General features: G+C 47.9%; 1 protein-coding gene across 1 annotated transcript in view; it reads left to right on the top strand.

Moving 5' to 3' along the window:
- LOC137436297 (voltage-dependent calcium channel subunit alpha-2/delta-2-like) overlaps positions 1-18,175 on the top strand; it is a 208,918-nt gene that overhangs the window by 147,690 nt on the left and 43,053 nt on the right. The window contains exons 21-25 of the mRNA XM_078786300.1: positions 1,849-1,946; positions 3,602-3,692; positions 3,946-4,008; positions 6,985-7,088; positions 7,424-7,516. Of these exons, the coding sequence (XP_078642426.1) occupies positions 1,849-1,946; positions 3,602-3,692; positions 3,946-4,008; positions 6,985-7,088; positions 7,424-7,516 (449 nt within the window). The remainder of the gene's footprint in view (positions 1-1,848; positions 1,947-3,601; positions 3,693-3,945; positions 4,009-6,984; positions 7,089-7,423; positions 7,517-18,175) is intronic.

Raw genomic sequence — 18,175 nt, 5'->3', positions numbered from 1 at the left:
TCCGTCACTCCATCAGTCTGTCTCTCCGTCACCCCGTCAGTCTGTCCCTCCATCACTCCATCAGTCTGTCTCTCCATCACTCTGTCAGTCTGTCTGTCCCTCCATCACTCCATCAGTCTGTCCCTCCATCACTCCATCAGTCTGTCTCTCCATCACTCCATCAGTCTGTCTCTCCATCACTCCATCAGTCTGTCTCTCCATCACTCCATCAGTCTGTCTCTCCATCACTCCATCAGTCTGTCTCTCCCTCCATCACTCCATCAGTCTGTCTATCACTCCATCAGTCTGTCTCTCCGTCACTCCATCAGTCTGTCTCTCCGTCACTCCATCAGTCTGTCTCTCCGTCACTCCATCAGTCTGTCTCTCTGTCACCCCGTCAGTCTGTCCCTCCATCACTCCATCAGTCTGTCTCTCCGTCACTTCATCAGTCTGTCTCTCCGTCACCCCGTCAGTCTGTCCCTCCATCACTCCATCAATCTGTCTCTCCATCACTCCATCAGTCTGTCTCTACATCACTCCAACAGTCTGTCCCTCCATCACTCCGTCAGTCTGTCTCTCAGTCACTCCATCAGTCTGTCTCTCCGTTACTCTGTCAGTCTGTCTCTCCGTCACTCCATCAGTCTGTCTCTCCGTCACTCCATCAGTCTGTCTCTCCGTTACTCTGTCAGTCTGTCTGTCCCTCTGTGATGAGGAAAAAAAAAGATGACAAAATCTCGTGAGATTCTGAATTAAACATTGTTTTGTCGTTATTTAATTTTAACGTTGTGTATATCTATGCATCACGAAGAAGATAATAAATTTTGGATCATTTAGTAACACAATTAAGCTACTCACAATCACTTAAGAATGGCAATTCCACGAAATTACCACAGGACATATCTCGCGAGATCATGAACGGGACCTGAAGGTAGTTAATCATTTTCACACGAGACATATTTCACTGTTACCGAGATTGTGAACAGGGTGAAAGGAGAAGTTAGGAAGGTAGGAAAGCAGGTTATGAGGAAGTAGGAGGAGGTGTACTTGGTAATGGCATAATGTTAATGTGGATAGGGGAGGAGAAAGAGAGTTAACGATTCCACCATTTTAAAGAGGTGATGAGGGAATAATAGGTAATGATGTCAGAATGTCCTCTTGTTTGGAAGAAAGGGGGAGCATAGGACAGAGAGGTGAGGTGGGAAGGGGGCAGAGAGGAGGAGACTGCGCTTGGCTGACGAGGCTTCTCCATGGATCTGATCCGGGAATCTGCTCCGTGCTCGATGCTCGTCTCTGCACGCGCTTATATAATATTCGCCTCCATTCACCGGCGTGACACACTTTGCCCCTCTCATCCGCTCCTGGCCTGCGGCCTAGCCCGTGGGCTGGACAACTCCTTCCCCGACCTCACCTATAAAGGTGCTGCTGATGGTCAACATGGCCTTCTTGGGTTTCCCACCACAACTCGTGCTTAAAAGCCTGATTCCCCCCCCCCCAAAAAACCCCCCATAAAAGACAGCATACAAAGGTTAGGACACTAAAAAGAGGTTTGAAGAGAGATGGCGGCTTTTAGACACATTTGGAAAGATGGACGACATCTTTCTAGAAATAAAACGATGCATATCTAATATCACAACTACATTACCTCACGCTTATTCAATTACATTCACTATGGGAAATAACTAAACTATGTTATGCAAACTTATCCCCTCGAAGTAATTTCTACAACAATGTTTAACTGTTGTTTGTATAATATTGTTGAGGTCGCATTTTACATTATGTGGAATTTCAGTGGTTTTCCTGCTAATGCCTAATTTTCTGGCTTGTAATGGCAGCATTGCCTCCATCAGTAAGTGGAATGTTTATCCACAGGGAATACTGCAAAAACCTGAGGATGACAAAGGACAATGAGCAGTTCCTGCAAAACTTCATGAGAGAGATGGACAAGCAGACACCGGATGCAAAACACTGTATGTTTGATTTGGCATTTTTCAGATGCATTGTTTTTTTTTGTTCATTTATCATTACCATGGTTACCTCCGCCACCGAAGGTGGATGGAGGTTATGTTTTCACCCCTGTCTGTCTGTCTGTCTCTTTGTGAACAGGATATCTCAAAAATTTGTGGACGGATTCAGACGGAATTTGGTGGAGAGGTTGAGTATATGACAAGGACGAAATGATTCGATTTTGGTGAAGATCCAGATCCGGATCCGGCTCGTAGAATTTTTAAGTGATTCTTCACCATTGGGAGATGGGGCCAAAAACTATACATATCAGGATATCTCAAAAAGGTGAGGCGGATTTGGACGAAACTTGGTGGAGAGGTTGGATGTGTGACGAGGATAAATCAATTCGATTTTGGTGAAGATCCCGATATGATTAAAAAAAATTGAATTTTCAGGTGATTCTTCAACATTGAGTGATCGGACCAAAAACGACATATGACATGACATTTCAAAAAGTTATGGATGACTTCTGCCAAAACCTGGTGGATGTGTTGGCTCGGTGACGAGAACAAGCTGATTAGATTTTGGTTCAGGTCCGAATCCAGATCGGCCTATCAGTGGGATACAAAACGTAAACTGATCAGCCTGGCGGGGGTATGCGCTCTACCGAGTGCCATTCTAGTTAACCTCGCCTGAGGAGACGGTATTGCATTTGAATCCGTTTGTTTGTCTGTCTGTCTGTTTGTTTGTCTGTCTGTTTGTTTGTCTGTTTGTCCGCACAGAATAAATATGATTTTCTCTGCAACTGTTGGTCCGATTGACAGGAAATTTTCGCCATAGGTGCAACTCCACCTGTATAATTTGTTAATGATAATTATGACGTCATATGTCACGTGGTTCGGCCGCCATCTTGGAAAAACCGAAAAACTTTGCACCTCTATATCTCCGAAAGCGCTGAATTGAAAAAATTAGGACATAGCTCATTGTAAGGAACTCTCCATGGGGAATAGCATCTGTGAATGATGATGTCATAGGTGCCTCCATTATGATGTCATAATTTGAAAAGTACAAAAATGTCATCGATCAAGATGAAATTTCTTGAGCAAAATTTAGGAATGAATTAGTTTAGAAAAAAAATAATGATGACGTCATCGGTCACGTAGTTCGGCCACCATATTTGTTTTAACACAAAAGCCTTAAAAACCACTGAAAATACATCCTGGCGAGGGTTTGCATTCTCTGATTGCTCTTTTTCTTGTTTTTTGTTTTCTGCCATAAAATATCTTGAGTCAATAAAACAGCTCACCGTTTGGAAGGAGTAAATAAAAACAAAACCCAGTCCCATTTTGATTTGACTCTAAGTTTTATTTCATGCTTGCTTGTCAGATACTTGTTTTTATTCTATAATTTTGAGCACATCCATTGGTCTACATTTGCATCGAGCTCATTGGATTTGTCTCTCCTGAAGCCAATTGTAAAACTTTGGAACCTCTCTTTACTAGATACTCCTTTTATGCCTTAAATGTGTGGGTGAACCGCCTCACAACTTGTTAGGTCAGTGTTATCTTGGTGAATCCAACTATAATTAGTGTTGAGCAGAGATGTTCCTCAAAAAGTGAGAAACATAGGAATGGGAAATCAATTACAGTGGCATTGTGATGTATTTGTGACTATTCAGGCCGGACAGACTTGATTTACAACCTCATTCTGGATGCTGGAATCACAGCCAGGTTCGCACAGACCCACTGGCCTGGAGTAGACATTGATAGGTGAGTAAGGCTTCTTCCTCCCCCCCCCCCCACCCCCCCCTCATCCTTCCCACTGGGAACAGGAATGCTTATCCTCTCTCAGATTTGTATCAAAGTTCATTATTTCAATTGAAATGTACAGAGAATTCAGCATCCCTAATGATTCTTGATCCCCCACTCAACCATTCTAACTCAATATGCCAGGATGAGAGGGATTGGCTAAGCAAGGCCATTTTATTTTCTTATCCCTAATCATTATGTCCCTCTTTCCCAGTCTAGGAATTATCAACTTGTTTGTAGCGACAGATGGAGGAGTCACGAGAGTGTTATCTTACGGGTAAGCCCACATGACGCGATCCAAAGGTCGGTCCCCAGTGCTTAATCTCGTGATATAAGGCCAGCGTTGTCATCAAATATAAATGTCCCTTTGCTTCAGGTAGGTTTTTACTGAAGCAACCTCCCTAACAGGATGGTGCAGATGTAGTGCTGTTACCTTTGAGCTCTTTGTTCTGAACTGTCCAATTGGTACTTTGCACCCACTATAAGGTGCACAGTCCCTCAGATGGATACATCTGTAATTATTAGTCGGTAGATGTTTAAAATGCCAGTCAAACAAATAGTCGAAAGGTGGGGAATCGTCGACACCTGGTCAAATTCCAAATTCCTGCTATAACTTACAGGAGGCCCTGCATTAGCAATACTAGGGCATGCCCGTACTATATATAAGCTAGGACGTGCCCGTACGTGGGTGCCCGTTCCTTGCCAAAAAAAAAAAAAAAAAAAAATTTGTGTAGGGGTGTGTGTGTGTAAACATCCTAGGGCGTGCCCGTACGTGGGTGCAAAAAAACATGCGTGCAAACAACAACAACAAAAAAAAACTTTGAAACCACGTGGCAGTAACGACCACAGAACCCCCCCCCCTCTATTTACATGAATGGTTTGGTCCATTCGCAACGACCACAGAACCCCCCCCCCCCTCTATTTACATGCAATGGTTTGGTCCAAAGCGAACGGTTTGGTCCATTCGATGTGATTCGATGATTCGATGTGAATGGTTTGGTCCATTCGCAACGACCACAGAACCCCCCCCTCTATTTACATGAATGGTTTGGTCCATTCGCAAAGCCAAAGCGAACGACCACAGAACCCCCCCCTCTATTTACATGAATGGTTTGGTCCATTCGCAAAGCCAAAGCGAACGACCACAGAACCCCCCCCCCCCCCCCCCCCTCTATTTACATGAATGGTTTGGTCCATTCGCAACGCCAAAGCGAACGGCGAACGGCTAAATCGCCATAGCTCGGTAAGTACTTGTCCGATTAATTTCAAACCTTGAAAAGGCACATCCTCGGGTCCCCAGCAATATACCTGGCAAGTTTCAAGTATATCGGACCGGTAGTTGTCGAGAAACAGCGGTCACAGACAAACAAACAAACGTACAAACAAACAGAGATTACTGGAATTATAGATAGATATTCGCACCTCCAGAAATGATGCTACCTTTCCGCAAAACTTGCAATTGACTTCTGGCCCAACATTCAGATGATATCAGACAAGTAGAGCTGTTTTTTCATTATTTTTGGTGACATGTTCTACTTGTATATGGAACGTGAGTGTCAAGCATTATTTAATTACACAATACAAAGCGTTGGCATGTTTGGCATTCTCATCTCAGCACATAGTTACCTCTGCCTCCGAAGATAGACGGAGGTTATGTTTTTGCCCCCTGTCTGTCTGTTTGTCTGTCTGTGAGCAGGACATCTCAAAGAGTTATGGAAGGATGGGAACAAAACTTGGTAGACAGCTCTAAGTGTCGGACAAAGACATCGATTCAAATCCGCATTCAGATACGAGAATTTTTAAGGGATTCTTCACAATGGAGAGATCGGGCTAAAAACGATATATAGCAGGACATTTCAAAAAGTTGCAGACGGATTTGGACGAAACTTGGTGAACCGGTTGGGTTTCTCACAAGGATGATTCGATTCGATTTTGGTGAAGATCTGAATATGGATTCGGATATGAGAGTTATTTAATTTTTAAAGTGATTCTTCACCATTGTGAGATAGGGCCAAAAACGATACATGGCAGGAAAACTCAAAAGGTTGTCGACAGATTTGGTGGAAACTTGGTATAAAGGTTTGGTGTGTGACAATAACAAGCTGATTCGATTTTCGTTCAGGTCTGAATGTAGATCCGGCCTATCAGTGGAATACAAAACGTAAACTGTCCAGCCTGGCGGAGGTATTAAATCATGGCTATGACATGTCACCAATTACAACAACCTGTAGCTCATCTCATGTATATATTTGATTTATTTTACAAAAATGGTTGTTGGAAATTGGAATTCAAATCTAGTTGAGAAAACCAGCTTTGAGAAAATTCTTCCTCCCATCTCTTGTCACTACTTTTAACTAGAGTTCATAGAACACGTTACCATGCGCAGTGTTCTAGTATATACTTCAATTTAAATAAAATAATGATTGTAAAGATTTTTTTTTTTAATCCGGTCGTTTTGCGCTATTGAAGCAGTCTTATACACCACCCGATTTAACATGTCCAAGTACTGCTCAATGGAAGAGTTGTGAAAGTGTCAAAATGCGATTTGTGTTCTCGTGTTCAAGTATATAATTCAATTTGAATTTTAAAAATATTGTAAAAGTTGTATAAATAAATTAATTCCTGGAGTTCACCGCTGTTTCACTGCCATTGATGCAGTGGCTTTTACACCACCCTATTTAATGCGTCACACGAGTTATTTGTGCCCGTTCTTTGTGTCCTTCATCACGTCCTTAAATAAAGTAAGTTTCCTGTTTGGAATGACTTTCAATTTTGTTTGACTGCCAGACAGGCAGACAAGGTATAAATATTGTCTCACTCATGTACGATCGAGACAAATTCAGAGACAAAGTACTGTAAAATGGAAAGTTTTTTTTCCGATTCATATTCCGATTTGTGCTCAAAATATAACATTCAATTCAAGTTAAGTTGTTCCTCGATCATAAACTGACGTTTGTCGACAGATTGACGGACAGACATGAACCAATTGCTTAACCCAACTTTTCACTTCATGTGGGGTAATACCACCCTCATCGCTTTAATCAAGATAATCATTAAAGAGCTCTACATGAAATACCACCTACCCTTCATATGTGGCATTAACTGCTTATTTAATTTGTGCTGTGCTCATTTGTTCATGGCAACATCGGTATACCTGGTAAGCTGATGTCACCTCTGTCTTTTAACCCTTAGTCTCTCACACCAACTTCCCTCCTTAACTCATTTATAATGCTGATTCCATATAATTTATCAGCGAACGAGAGCCGTGGCCTGAAAACCCGGAGCCATGTGAAGCGAGCTATTACAAGCGGAGCCTCAACAGCAGGAGCTACGTTTATCGCGCCGTTCCGCCACCTGGTAAGGTACTGATAAAGCTGTAACTTATTTATCTGCCTTGCAATGATAAATTGTTTTGTAATGGTGCATGCAGGAGGTGCATGATGGGCTCGGCAGAAATGGATCGTATCCGATGTTTCAGCAAAGCTGGCCAAATTACCTTTTGCACACATAGGCAATGGAGAAAAAGTTCATATTTAAGTGCTGCCTTGTTGACAACCTTCATATGACTTAAAATTTCACCTTAAAAACAAAAATGTGCAAAATAAAGCACTGTGATGGTTTATTGTTTCCACGTGGGTGTGCGTAAGCTCCCACACTATCGGTTTTTATTCTGCTCTCTTTCTATTTCTGAGATGAGAATGAACGAGGTGGAAACTTCTCAGTGGGCATCTTGGTGACCCGGGCGCTGAATGTAAGCGTTGGTGGCCGATACATCCAGCCAGCAGGTGGGGATGCCAAAGTAGGGTGCTTCGCACACTTGTCATTTGTGGTGCTTTTGTTTTTTTGTATACAAGATCGAGGCTCGTGAAAGAGCTAACATTAATCACACAAAAAGTCAAACCGACACACAAAACATAAAATAAGGGGAGCAGTAGACAAGATGAGGAGAGAGGGGAAGGACAAACACAACATTTGAGAGCAGGGACATCGGGAGATCTGTGGGAGGGAGAGGGCTTGGGGGGAGGTCGGAGAGGTATAAAACACATGGACACTGCAAGGACTTCCAGGAAAGAAGTTCGAATTTCAAAAAAGTGGATCTGGGGTGAATTAGCGGGGGTAGAAAAGATCAAGGTTTTGGATGGGGGAAGATAAAAGATGGCGGTGAACAGCTGTTTTAAAGACCTGGAGGGTGGAGTGGGATTGAAGGGATTGGGGGAGTTTGTTCCAGAAGCAGGAGAAAAGGGGAATGAAGGAGTGAAGGTGAGCAGAGAGCCTAGATTTTGGCAGTTTAACCATAAGAGGGTTGCTGGTAGATCTTGTGCGACCTGTAGGAATATTTGGGGGACAGAGCACAGAGAGAGAGAGCTGGGGGAGCAAGGCCAGAGAGGAGTCGGTAGAAGACAGAAAGACCACCAACCTGCCTGCGGTGAGTGTGTGAAAGGCCCTCGGAGTTAGCTTCATCGCGGAGATTGGTTATCAGTTGTACCTTTATTCCATTGGTTGTGGTTTAATGACGGCTTGCGTATTCTTTAATGTATGCATATCGTGCACAGCAAAAAAGCATTCGCTTAAAAAATGTTCCTTTAAATGACACTTCGAACAAACTACTTCCTTCTACTACTTCTTCCATGAACAAGAATGTTTGAAATGATGCTGCTCCTTCTTGAAGGTCCAATGTGATTGCAAGGACGTAGCAAACTGAACCGTCTTGCCTGGGTTTGATTCTTTGCCCAACTATAAGCTGTTGGATCGGTGCTTCGCTGGGAGGGCATTGCAACACATGCTATGCCATCCCTCGGATTGGCATTACGTTGGGGACCCATATGCTGGCATTAGCTGGTAGATGTGAAAGCTTCTACGGTGTCTGTCCACAAAGAGTAGGTCATTGTGTGCATCTGCTAACATCTTTTGCAAAGAGTAGGTGAGTTATCCCGAGTACCCCATCTAAATTCCAAATTTGTGTCCAACCAGCTTTCTGCTTAATATGATCTAAGGAAAAAGGTAACATTGTGTATTTGCTCAAAACACCAGAATGCAGTTTTTAACAGAGCAGAAATAATAGTCAAAGTACACGGTCTGCTGTAGTCATTATGTAGCGGAAGGCTTGCACCGCCATTGTAATTAATGTTTTTTGTCATGGAGGAGCAAACTGACAGAGGGCAGCATGTTTGCAGACTGTCAGAGGATCAAAGAGGAAGAAGAAGACAAAGACACCACACTTTGGGTGGATGATTGGCAAAAAGCAAAGGAGAGTGAGGAGTCGGGAGAGCCAATGAGGTTATGAAAGAGTAGGGGTGGGTCTGGGAGAAAACATGGGATGTTGATGGGCAGCACTTTTGCAAGACTGCAGGGAATCGCTTCCACAGACACGGCAATAGAGCGATGGCGGAATGGTATCGAATGGTATCGAAACCAGAAAACATTACCAGAGATTAGGAAGAGAGATAATGCCTGAGATCTGGAGAAATGATAGGTTCCATCATTTTGCCGATGTTCGGGAGAAGGCTGTGACTTGTCTGAGTTTCGGTGGATCAGACTTGGAACTATTCTTGTGAATAGGCAGGACATTGTCAACATTACAAGGTGAAGGCAGCAGCCCACCCTAGAGAAGAGTGAAGAAAGAGGGGAACTGTTAGGGTTGAACCCCCATTCTTGAGAATTACTGTGCCAATGCTGTCTGTGGCTGGTCCAATTTTAGAGGAGGTGTCAATATTGATGTGGAAATTGTTGTCCTTAATGAGAGAGGCATACTTGCTTCAGGGAGTAATCTGTGATTATGGAAGGGAATGATTGGGGACCTTTGCCTTTTCAATAAAGACAGTAGTGTAGCGGCTACCGCTGGGTTTTCACAATCGCCTTGCACCTATCAAGGACGCGGAGCGATCACCATGCCGGGCTCGTCCAGGACGCCCGGGCAGGCCCGCGCTCAACTTGCCAGGCCTCGGTCGGGACGCCCGGGCATGCCCGGGCAGGCTCGCCCTCAACTTGCCAGGCCGCAGCCAGGACGCTGGGCCACGCCCCCTCTCGCCCTTCCTGGGCAAACGCTCCGGGATAATATGTATATATATTGCTGCCCGATAAACGGGCTTTTCAGAGTGCCTGAGTGTTTGGTTTGATTAAAGCAACTCGGATGAATTCCAGCTTTTTGTCGCGTCCATTCTTCTGATCGACGTGGGAGCCCCAGCTCCTTCATTGGTGACCTACCGACATGGACACGGCAGTCGCCCTTAAACTGCCTACCTTCTGGGAGGCTCACGCGGCGGTTTGGTTCGCACAGGCGGATTCCCTGTCCGCCCTGCGAGGCATCACGGCCGACGACACCCGCTTCCACCATGTGGTAGCAGCGCTCGGTTCGGCCACCGCGGCCCGCGCCCTGAGCCTCCTCGAGAGCCCGCCAGCCGCTGACAAATACGGCGCGATTAAGAAGCTTCTCCTCGACGCTTTCGCCCTCCCATCGGCGGAGCGCGCACGGCGCCTGCTCGACCTGCCCGAGCTCGGCGACACGCGCCCTTCCGAGCGAATGGACTACATGCTTTCACTGCTCGGCGAGCACTCTCCGGCATTCCTGTTCCGGGAGCTGTTCCTCCGTCAGCTGCCTAACCCGGTACGCCTCGCCCTGGCAAGCACGACGATCACAGATCCCCGGGCCCTTGCCAGAGAAGCCGACAAGATCTCCGCCGCAGGACAGCGCATCGCAGCGGCGACATGGGACCCACCGCCGTCCGACGCAACACCCATGGCGCCCGAGCACCCGGCACGGTCGACGACCGAACTGCCGACGCAATTGGCGGCCGCTACACCGAGCCGACCACCTCCAGCACGACGACCGGGGCCTCCACCTGACCAAGCGTGGTGTTACTATCATGCCAGGTTCGGACAGAAGGCCCGGACATGCCGACCCCCGTGCACCTTCGGCAGGCCGGGAAACGGCCGGGCCGGCGTTCATTACCAGCCATGAGCGCCGGCCACACGGGCAACTTACTGTTCATCACGGATAAAGCGTCCGGACGGCGCTTCCTGTGCGACACCGGCGCCCAACTGAGCGTCATACCCGCCTCTGACCAGGACAGGCAATCCGCGGTTTGCGGCCCCTCCTTGGTTGCGGCCAACGGATCGACCATCCGCACCTTCGGCCCGCGCAACGTCACCCTCTGCTTCGGCGGCCAACGCTTTGCTTGGACGTTTGTAACCGCAAACGTGCCCATGGCTCTGCTAGGCGCCGACTTCCTCTGTGCACACGGACTGCTGGTGGACGTCCAACGGCGTCGTTTAATCAACGCCGAAACCTTCAGCTCCCTGGTATGCACATTGAGCAGCTCCGCACCGACCGAGCTGGCATGCGCCGTCCCGGCGGCGAACGGGTTTGCTCGCCTGCTCACGGAGTTCCCGGCCCTCACGCGGCCGACGTTTTCGGCCGTCGCAGTACGGCATGGGATCGAGCACCACATACCAACCACGGGCCCGCCGGTCTATGCCAGGGCCCGCCGCCTCGACCCAGCCAAGCTCGCCGTGGCGAAGGCCGAATTCGACGCGTTGGAGCACCTCGGCATCGTGCGGCGCTCCGATAGCGCGTGGGCCTCGCCACTGCACATCGTGCCAAAGCCGGGGGGTGGATGGCACCCGTGTGGCGACTACCGCCGTCTCAATGACGCTACCACCCCCGACAGGTACCCGATCCCGCATATCCAAGACTTCTCCGCCCGTCTGGCGGGACGGGTCATTTTTTCGAAAATTGATCTCATACGGGGATATCACCAGGTACCTGTCAGGGCGGCCGACGTCCCTAAAACGGCAGTCATCACGCCGTTCGGCTTATTCGAATTCTTGCGGATGCCGTTTGGTCTCAAGAACGCAACTCAGGCGTTCCAGCGCTTGATGGACGGCGTGCTGCGTGACCTGCCGTTCCTTTTCGTTTACCTGGACGACATCCTCGTCGCCAGCACGTCCCGGGCCGAGCACCTCCTCCACCTCCGAACACTGTTCGGGCGCCTCAGCGAGCACGGCCTCATCGTCAACCCGGCCAAATGCCACTTCGGCACGACGGCCATTGATTTTTTGGGCCACCACATCACCAAGAACGGGGCCGTGCCGCTGCCAACCAAGGTCGAGGCCATCACCATGTTCCCGCGTCCCCGCACCATAAAGGCCCTGCAGGAATTCCTGGGAATGGTGAATTTTTATCACCGCTTCGTGCCCCGCGCTGCTCAACTCATGCGGCCCCTCTACGAAGCCCTCCGGGGCAAGCCGGCCAAGCACGACATCGCCTGGTCCGCAGCAATGGATGCGGCCTTCCAAAGCTCAAAGCGGGCCCTCGCCGACGCAACACTGCTCGCTCACCCGGTGCTCAACGCTCCCATCGCCCTCACCACGGATGCCTCCGACTACGCGGTGGGCGCCGTACATGAGCAATGGGTGAACGGGGTTTGGCAGCCACTCGCTTTTTTCAGCCGGCAGCTCCGGCCGAACGAGCGCAAATACAGCACGTTTGACCGGGAGCTCCTCGGTCTACACCTGGCCGTCCGCCATTTCCGCCACCTCCTGGAGGGCCGACCTTTCACGGCGTTCGTCGACCACAAGCCGTTGGTTTACGCCATGGCCAAGGTCACGGAGCCGTGGTCGGCCCGCCAACAGCGCCACCTCTCCGCCGTGTCGGAGTTTACCACGGACATCCGGCACGTCGCCGGCAAAAACAACGCCGTGGCCGACTGTCTTTCCCGGGCCAGCGCGAACGCGGTCCACCTGAGCGTGGACTTTGCGCTTATGGCGGCGGACCAAACCACCGACACCACGGTGCAAGCCCTCCGGGCGGCGGACACGGGCCTCCGCCTGGCCGACATCCCCTTCGCGGACACTGTCCTGCTCTGCGACGTCTCCCAAGGCCAGCCTCGCCCCATCGTGCCCGTCACCTGGCAACGCCGCATCTTCGCCTCCCTCCACGGCCTTTCCCACCCGGGCCGGAAAGCTTCCCAGAAGCTGGTGTCGGCGCGATTCGTCTGGCACGGCCTTCGTCGGGACGTCCGCGATTGGACCAGCACCTGCACGGCCTGCCAACGGGCCAAGGTCCACCGACACACCCAGGCCCCGCTGGCACCTTTCACCGTGCCCGAACGACGTTTCGACCACGTCAACGTGGATCTGGTGGGCCCCTCCCCCCGTCACGGGGGTTCACACACCTGCTCACCATGGTGGACAGGACCACCAGGTGGCTGGAGGCCGTTCCCCTCGTCTCCAGCACCACCGCCGACGTGGCGCAGGCTTTCATCGCCACCTGGGTCGCCCGCTTCGGCGCACCGGCGGACATCTCGTCAGACCGCGGACCACAGTTCACCTCCGAGCTGTGGGGCGAGGTCGCCCGCAACCTGGGGGTCAAGCTCCACCGTACTACGGCCTACCACCCCCAAGCAAACGGGTTGTGCGAGCGATTCCACCGCTCCATGAAGGCCGCGCTCATGGCCGGCCTTCAAGACGGCGGTTGGGCCGACCGGCTGCCGTGGGTCCTTTTGGGCCTCCGCACGGCCCCCAAGGAGGACCTCCAGGCATCCACCACCGAGCTTGTCTATGGCCAGGCGCTACGCGTCCTGGGCGAATTTGTGCCCGACGCTACCAGTCCCTGGTCCGCAGCTCACCAGCGCTCGGACCTCCAGGAGGCCGCCCGACGGTTTGCCCCCGTGCCAACATCCCACCACGGTGACCCCCAGTCCTACGTCCCCCCAGCACTTCGCACAGCGGAGTATGTTTTTGTGCGTCACGACGCACATCGGGGGCCACTCCGGCCGCCGTACGACGGGCCCTTCCGGGTGCTGCGACGGGACGACAAGTCGTTCGTCATCGACATCGGCGGCAGGTCGGACCGGATTGCGGTGGACCGCCTCAAGCCGGCGCACGTGGACGTCGACCACCCACCACGGGTGGCCCTTCCGCCGCGGCGAGGCCGCCCCCCGTCCACGGTGCCCCCCACTCGACCGCCCACCACCACACCGGACCCCCTCCCACGACCCGCCAGGGGTCGCTTCGGCCGGGTCATCAGGACCCCCCTCAAATTGACCCTGCCGGTGCAAGTCGATTCTGGGGGGACATGTGTAGCGGCTACCGCTGGGTTTTCACAATCGCCTTGCACCTATCAAGGACGCGGAGCGATCACCATGCCGGGCTCGTCCAGGACGCCCGGGCAGGCTCGCCCTCAACTTGCCAGGCCGCAGCCAGGACGCTGGGCCACGCCCCCTCTCGCCCTTCCTGGGCAAACACTCCGGGATAATATGTATATATATTGCTGCCCGATAAACGGGCTTTTCAGAGTGCCTGAGTGTTTGGTTTGATTAAAGCAACTCGGATGAATTCCAGCTTTTTGTCGCGTCCATTCTTCCGATCGACGTGGGAGCCCCAGCTCCTTCAGTAGAGTGTTAAGAAATTCATCTTTTTTGAAGTGATGGTAATAAATAAGATGAATGTGTACTGGAGATGGATGTAACCAGCTGCCATCAGGCTTTGGAGGTTGTTGGGAGATTTAAGAGATTTGACACCATGTAAGCTTGAGGGTTTGCTCTGGAAGGCTGGTGCAGACTGGTTTCGGACAATGGGGATGGACTTTAGGTTCAGTTGTGTTTGTCCTTCAGGTGGAGATTGAAAACTGCTTTTTTAAATATTATACCTTGCCACATACCTCAGTGTATCAGGGTTGGGATGTTTAATAGGACAGTTGGAAGCATGAAGGAAAGAACTGGTGACAGAAATAAGCAGTTTTTTGAGGAAGGATTTCTCAGAACTTAAACTGGTGATAGCCACAGCCAAGGGGTTAATGAACAGTACTGGCAGAGAGATGGTGGATTCTGACCAGACTATTCTGCCTTGCAAAAATGCCATACACATCATCACCTTGGCTGCTCTCTGAAGACTGCTGAAGAGACAAACACGTTCACAAGGACATGACCAGAAGAGCTGAGAGGAGCATAGAAGAAGCAGTCCAGGCTTGAGAGAAACTTTGACAGGATTAAATGCAAAAAATAATGAATGCCATTTGGAGACACTAGCAAGTTGCCTGTGCCTGCACAGGATTGTAAACTGGGTAAGGATGGGGACGGCAAAAATGCAAATGGCTTCTTCTGTCATCGAGCCAACAAGTTGAGAGCAACAATTAGTTTTTATTGCCGCATCCGATGCAATTTAAATGCTTCAATGGCAGCGGGGTGCTCTATTTGAAAACTTTTCGATATATGTATCTTTTTGATGCCAATGGTCCGTAATAAAAAAATGTATTGGTGTCAAAGCCAGTGACCGATTGCAAGTTAATAGTAGGATTTGAGTAGCAAATAAGACAGAATATTGGGAAGAATAGACAAAAGACAAAAAGAAAAGAGTCAAAAAGAGACAGACTATTCCACAAAAAGAGACAGACTATTCCACAAACAGAGACAGACTATTCCACAAACAGAGACAGACTATTCTACAAACAGACACAGACTATTCCACAAAAAGAGACAGACTATTCCACAAACAGAGACAGACTATTCCACAAAAAGAGACAGACTATTCCACAAACAGCGACAGACTATTCCACAAACAGAGACAGACTATTCCACAAACAGAGACAGACTATTCCACAAACAGAGACAGACTATTCCACAAACAGAGACAGACTATTCCACAAACAGAGACAGATTATTCCACAAACAGAGACAGACTATTCCACAAACAGAGACAGACTATTCCACAAACAGAGACAGACTATTCCACAAACAGAGACAGACTATTCCACAAAAAGAGACAGACTATTCCACAAAAAGAGACAGACTATTCCACAAACAGAGACAGACTATTCCACAAAAAGAGACAGTATGCCACAAAAAGAGACAGTATGCCACAAAAAGAGACAGACTATTCCACAAAAAGAGACAGACTATTCCACAAAAAGAGACAGACTATTCCACAAAAAGAGACAGACTATTCCACAAAAAGAGACAGACTATTCCACAAACAGAGACAGACTATTCCACAAACAGACACAGACTATTCCACAAACAGACACAGACTATTCTACAAACAGAGACAGACTATTGCACAAAAAGAGACAGGCTATTCCACAAACAGACACAGACTATTCCACAAAAAGAGACAGACTATTCCACAAACAGAGACAGACTATTCCACAAACAGACACAGACTATTCCACAAACAGAGACAGACTATTCCACAAACAGAGACAGACTATTCCACAAACAGAGACAGACTATTCCACAAACAGAGACAGACTATTCCACAAACAGAGACAGACTATTCCACAAACAGAGACAGACTATTCCACAAACAGAGACAGACTATTCCACAAACAGAGACAGACTATTCCACAAACAGAGACAGACTATTCCACAAACAGAGACCGACTATTCCACAAACAGAGACAGACTATTCCACAAACAGAGACAGACTATTCCACAAACAGAGACAGACTATTCCACAAACAGAGACAGACTATTCCACAAACAGAGACAGACTATTCCACAAACAGAGACAGACTATTCCACAAACAGAGACAGACTATTCCACAAACAGAGACAGACTATTCCACAAACAGAGACAGACTATTCCACAAACAGAGACAGACTATTCCACAAACAGAGACAGACTATTCCACAAACAGAGACAGACTATTCCACAAACAGAGACAGACTATTCCACAAAAAGAGACAGACTATTCCACAAAAAGAGACAGACTATTCCACAAAAAGAGACAGACTAATCCACAAACAGAGACAGACTATTCCACAAACAGAGACAGACTATTCCACAAACAGAGACAGACTATTCCACAAACAGAGATAGACTATTCCACAAACAGAGACAGACTATTCCACAAACAGAGACAGACTATTCCACAAACAGAGATAGACTATTCCACAAACAGAGATAGACTATTCCACAAACAGAGACAGACTATTCCACAAACAGAGACAGACTATTCCACAAACAGAGACAGACTATTCCACAAACAGAGATAGACTATTCCACAAAAAGAGACAGACTATTCCACAAACAGAGACAGACTATTCCACAAGCAGAGACAGACTATTCCACAAACAGAGACAGTCTATTCCACAAACAGAGATAGACTATTCCACAAACAGAGATAGACTATTCCACAAACAGAGACAGACTATTCCACAAACAGAGACAGACTATTCCACAAACAGAGACAGACTATTCCACAAACAGAGACAGACTATTCCACAAAAAGAGACAGACTATTCCACAAACAGAGACAGACTATTCCACAAACAGACACAGACTATTCCACAAACAGAGATAGACTATTCCACAAAAAGAGACAGACTATTCTACAAACAGAGATAGACTATTCCACAAACAGACACAGACTATTCCACAAACAGAGATAGACTATTCCACAAAAAGAGACAGACTATTCCACAAACAGAGACAGACTATTCCACAAAAAGAGACAGACTATTCCACAAAAAGAGACAGACTATTCCACAAAAAGAGACAGACTATTCCACAAAAAGAGACAGACTATTCCACAAAAAGAGACAGACTATTCCACAAACAGACACAGACTATTCCACAAAAAGAGACAGACTATTCCACAAAAGGAGACAGACTATTCCACAAAAAGAGACAGACTATTCCACAAAAAGAGACAGACTATTCCACAAAAAGAGACAGACTATTCCACAAAAAGAGACAGACTATTCCACAAAAAGAGACAGACTATTCCACAAAAAGAGACAGACTATTCCACAAAAAGAGACAGACTATTCCACAAAAAGAGACAGACTATTCCACAAAAAGAAACAGACAATTCCACAAACAGACAGACTATTCCAGAAAAAGAGACAGACTATTCCACAAACAGAGACAGACTATTCCACAAACAGAGACAGACTATTCCACAAACAGAGACAGACTATTCCACAAACAGAGACAGACTATTCCACAAACAGAGACAGACTATTCCACAAACAGAGACAGACTATTCCACAAACAGAGACAGACTATTCCACAAACAGAGACAGACTATTCCACAAACAGAGACAGACTATTCCACAAACAGAGACAGACTATTCCACAAAAAGAGACAGACTATTCCACAAAAAGAGACAGACTATTCCACAAAAAGAGACAGACTATTCCACAAACAGAGACAGACTATTCCACAAACAGACACAGACTATTCTACAAAAAGAGACAGACTATTCCACAAACATAGACAGACTATTCCACAAACAGAGACAGACTATTCCACAAACAGACACAGACTATTCCACAAACAGACACAGACTATTCTACAAACAGAGACAGACTATTGCACAAAAAGAGACAGGCTATTCCACAAACAGACACAGACTATTCCACAAAAAGAGACAGACTATTCCACAAACAGAGACAGACTATTCCACAAACAGACACAGACTATTCCACAAACAGAGACAGAC

Source organism: Myxine glutinosa, chromosome 11 (assembly GCF_964187855.1).
Source record: "Myxine glutinosa chromosome 11, kmMyxGlut1.1, whole genome shotgun sequence".
Taxonomy (NCBI): Eukaryota; Metazoa; Chordata; class Myxini; order Myxiniformes; family Myxinidae; genus Myxine; species Myxine glutinosa.
Note: the sequence above shows the minus strand (reverse complement) of the source record. Positions and strands in the feature narration are given on the sequence as shown.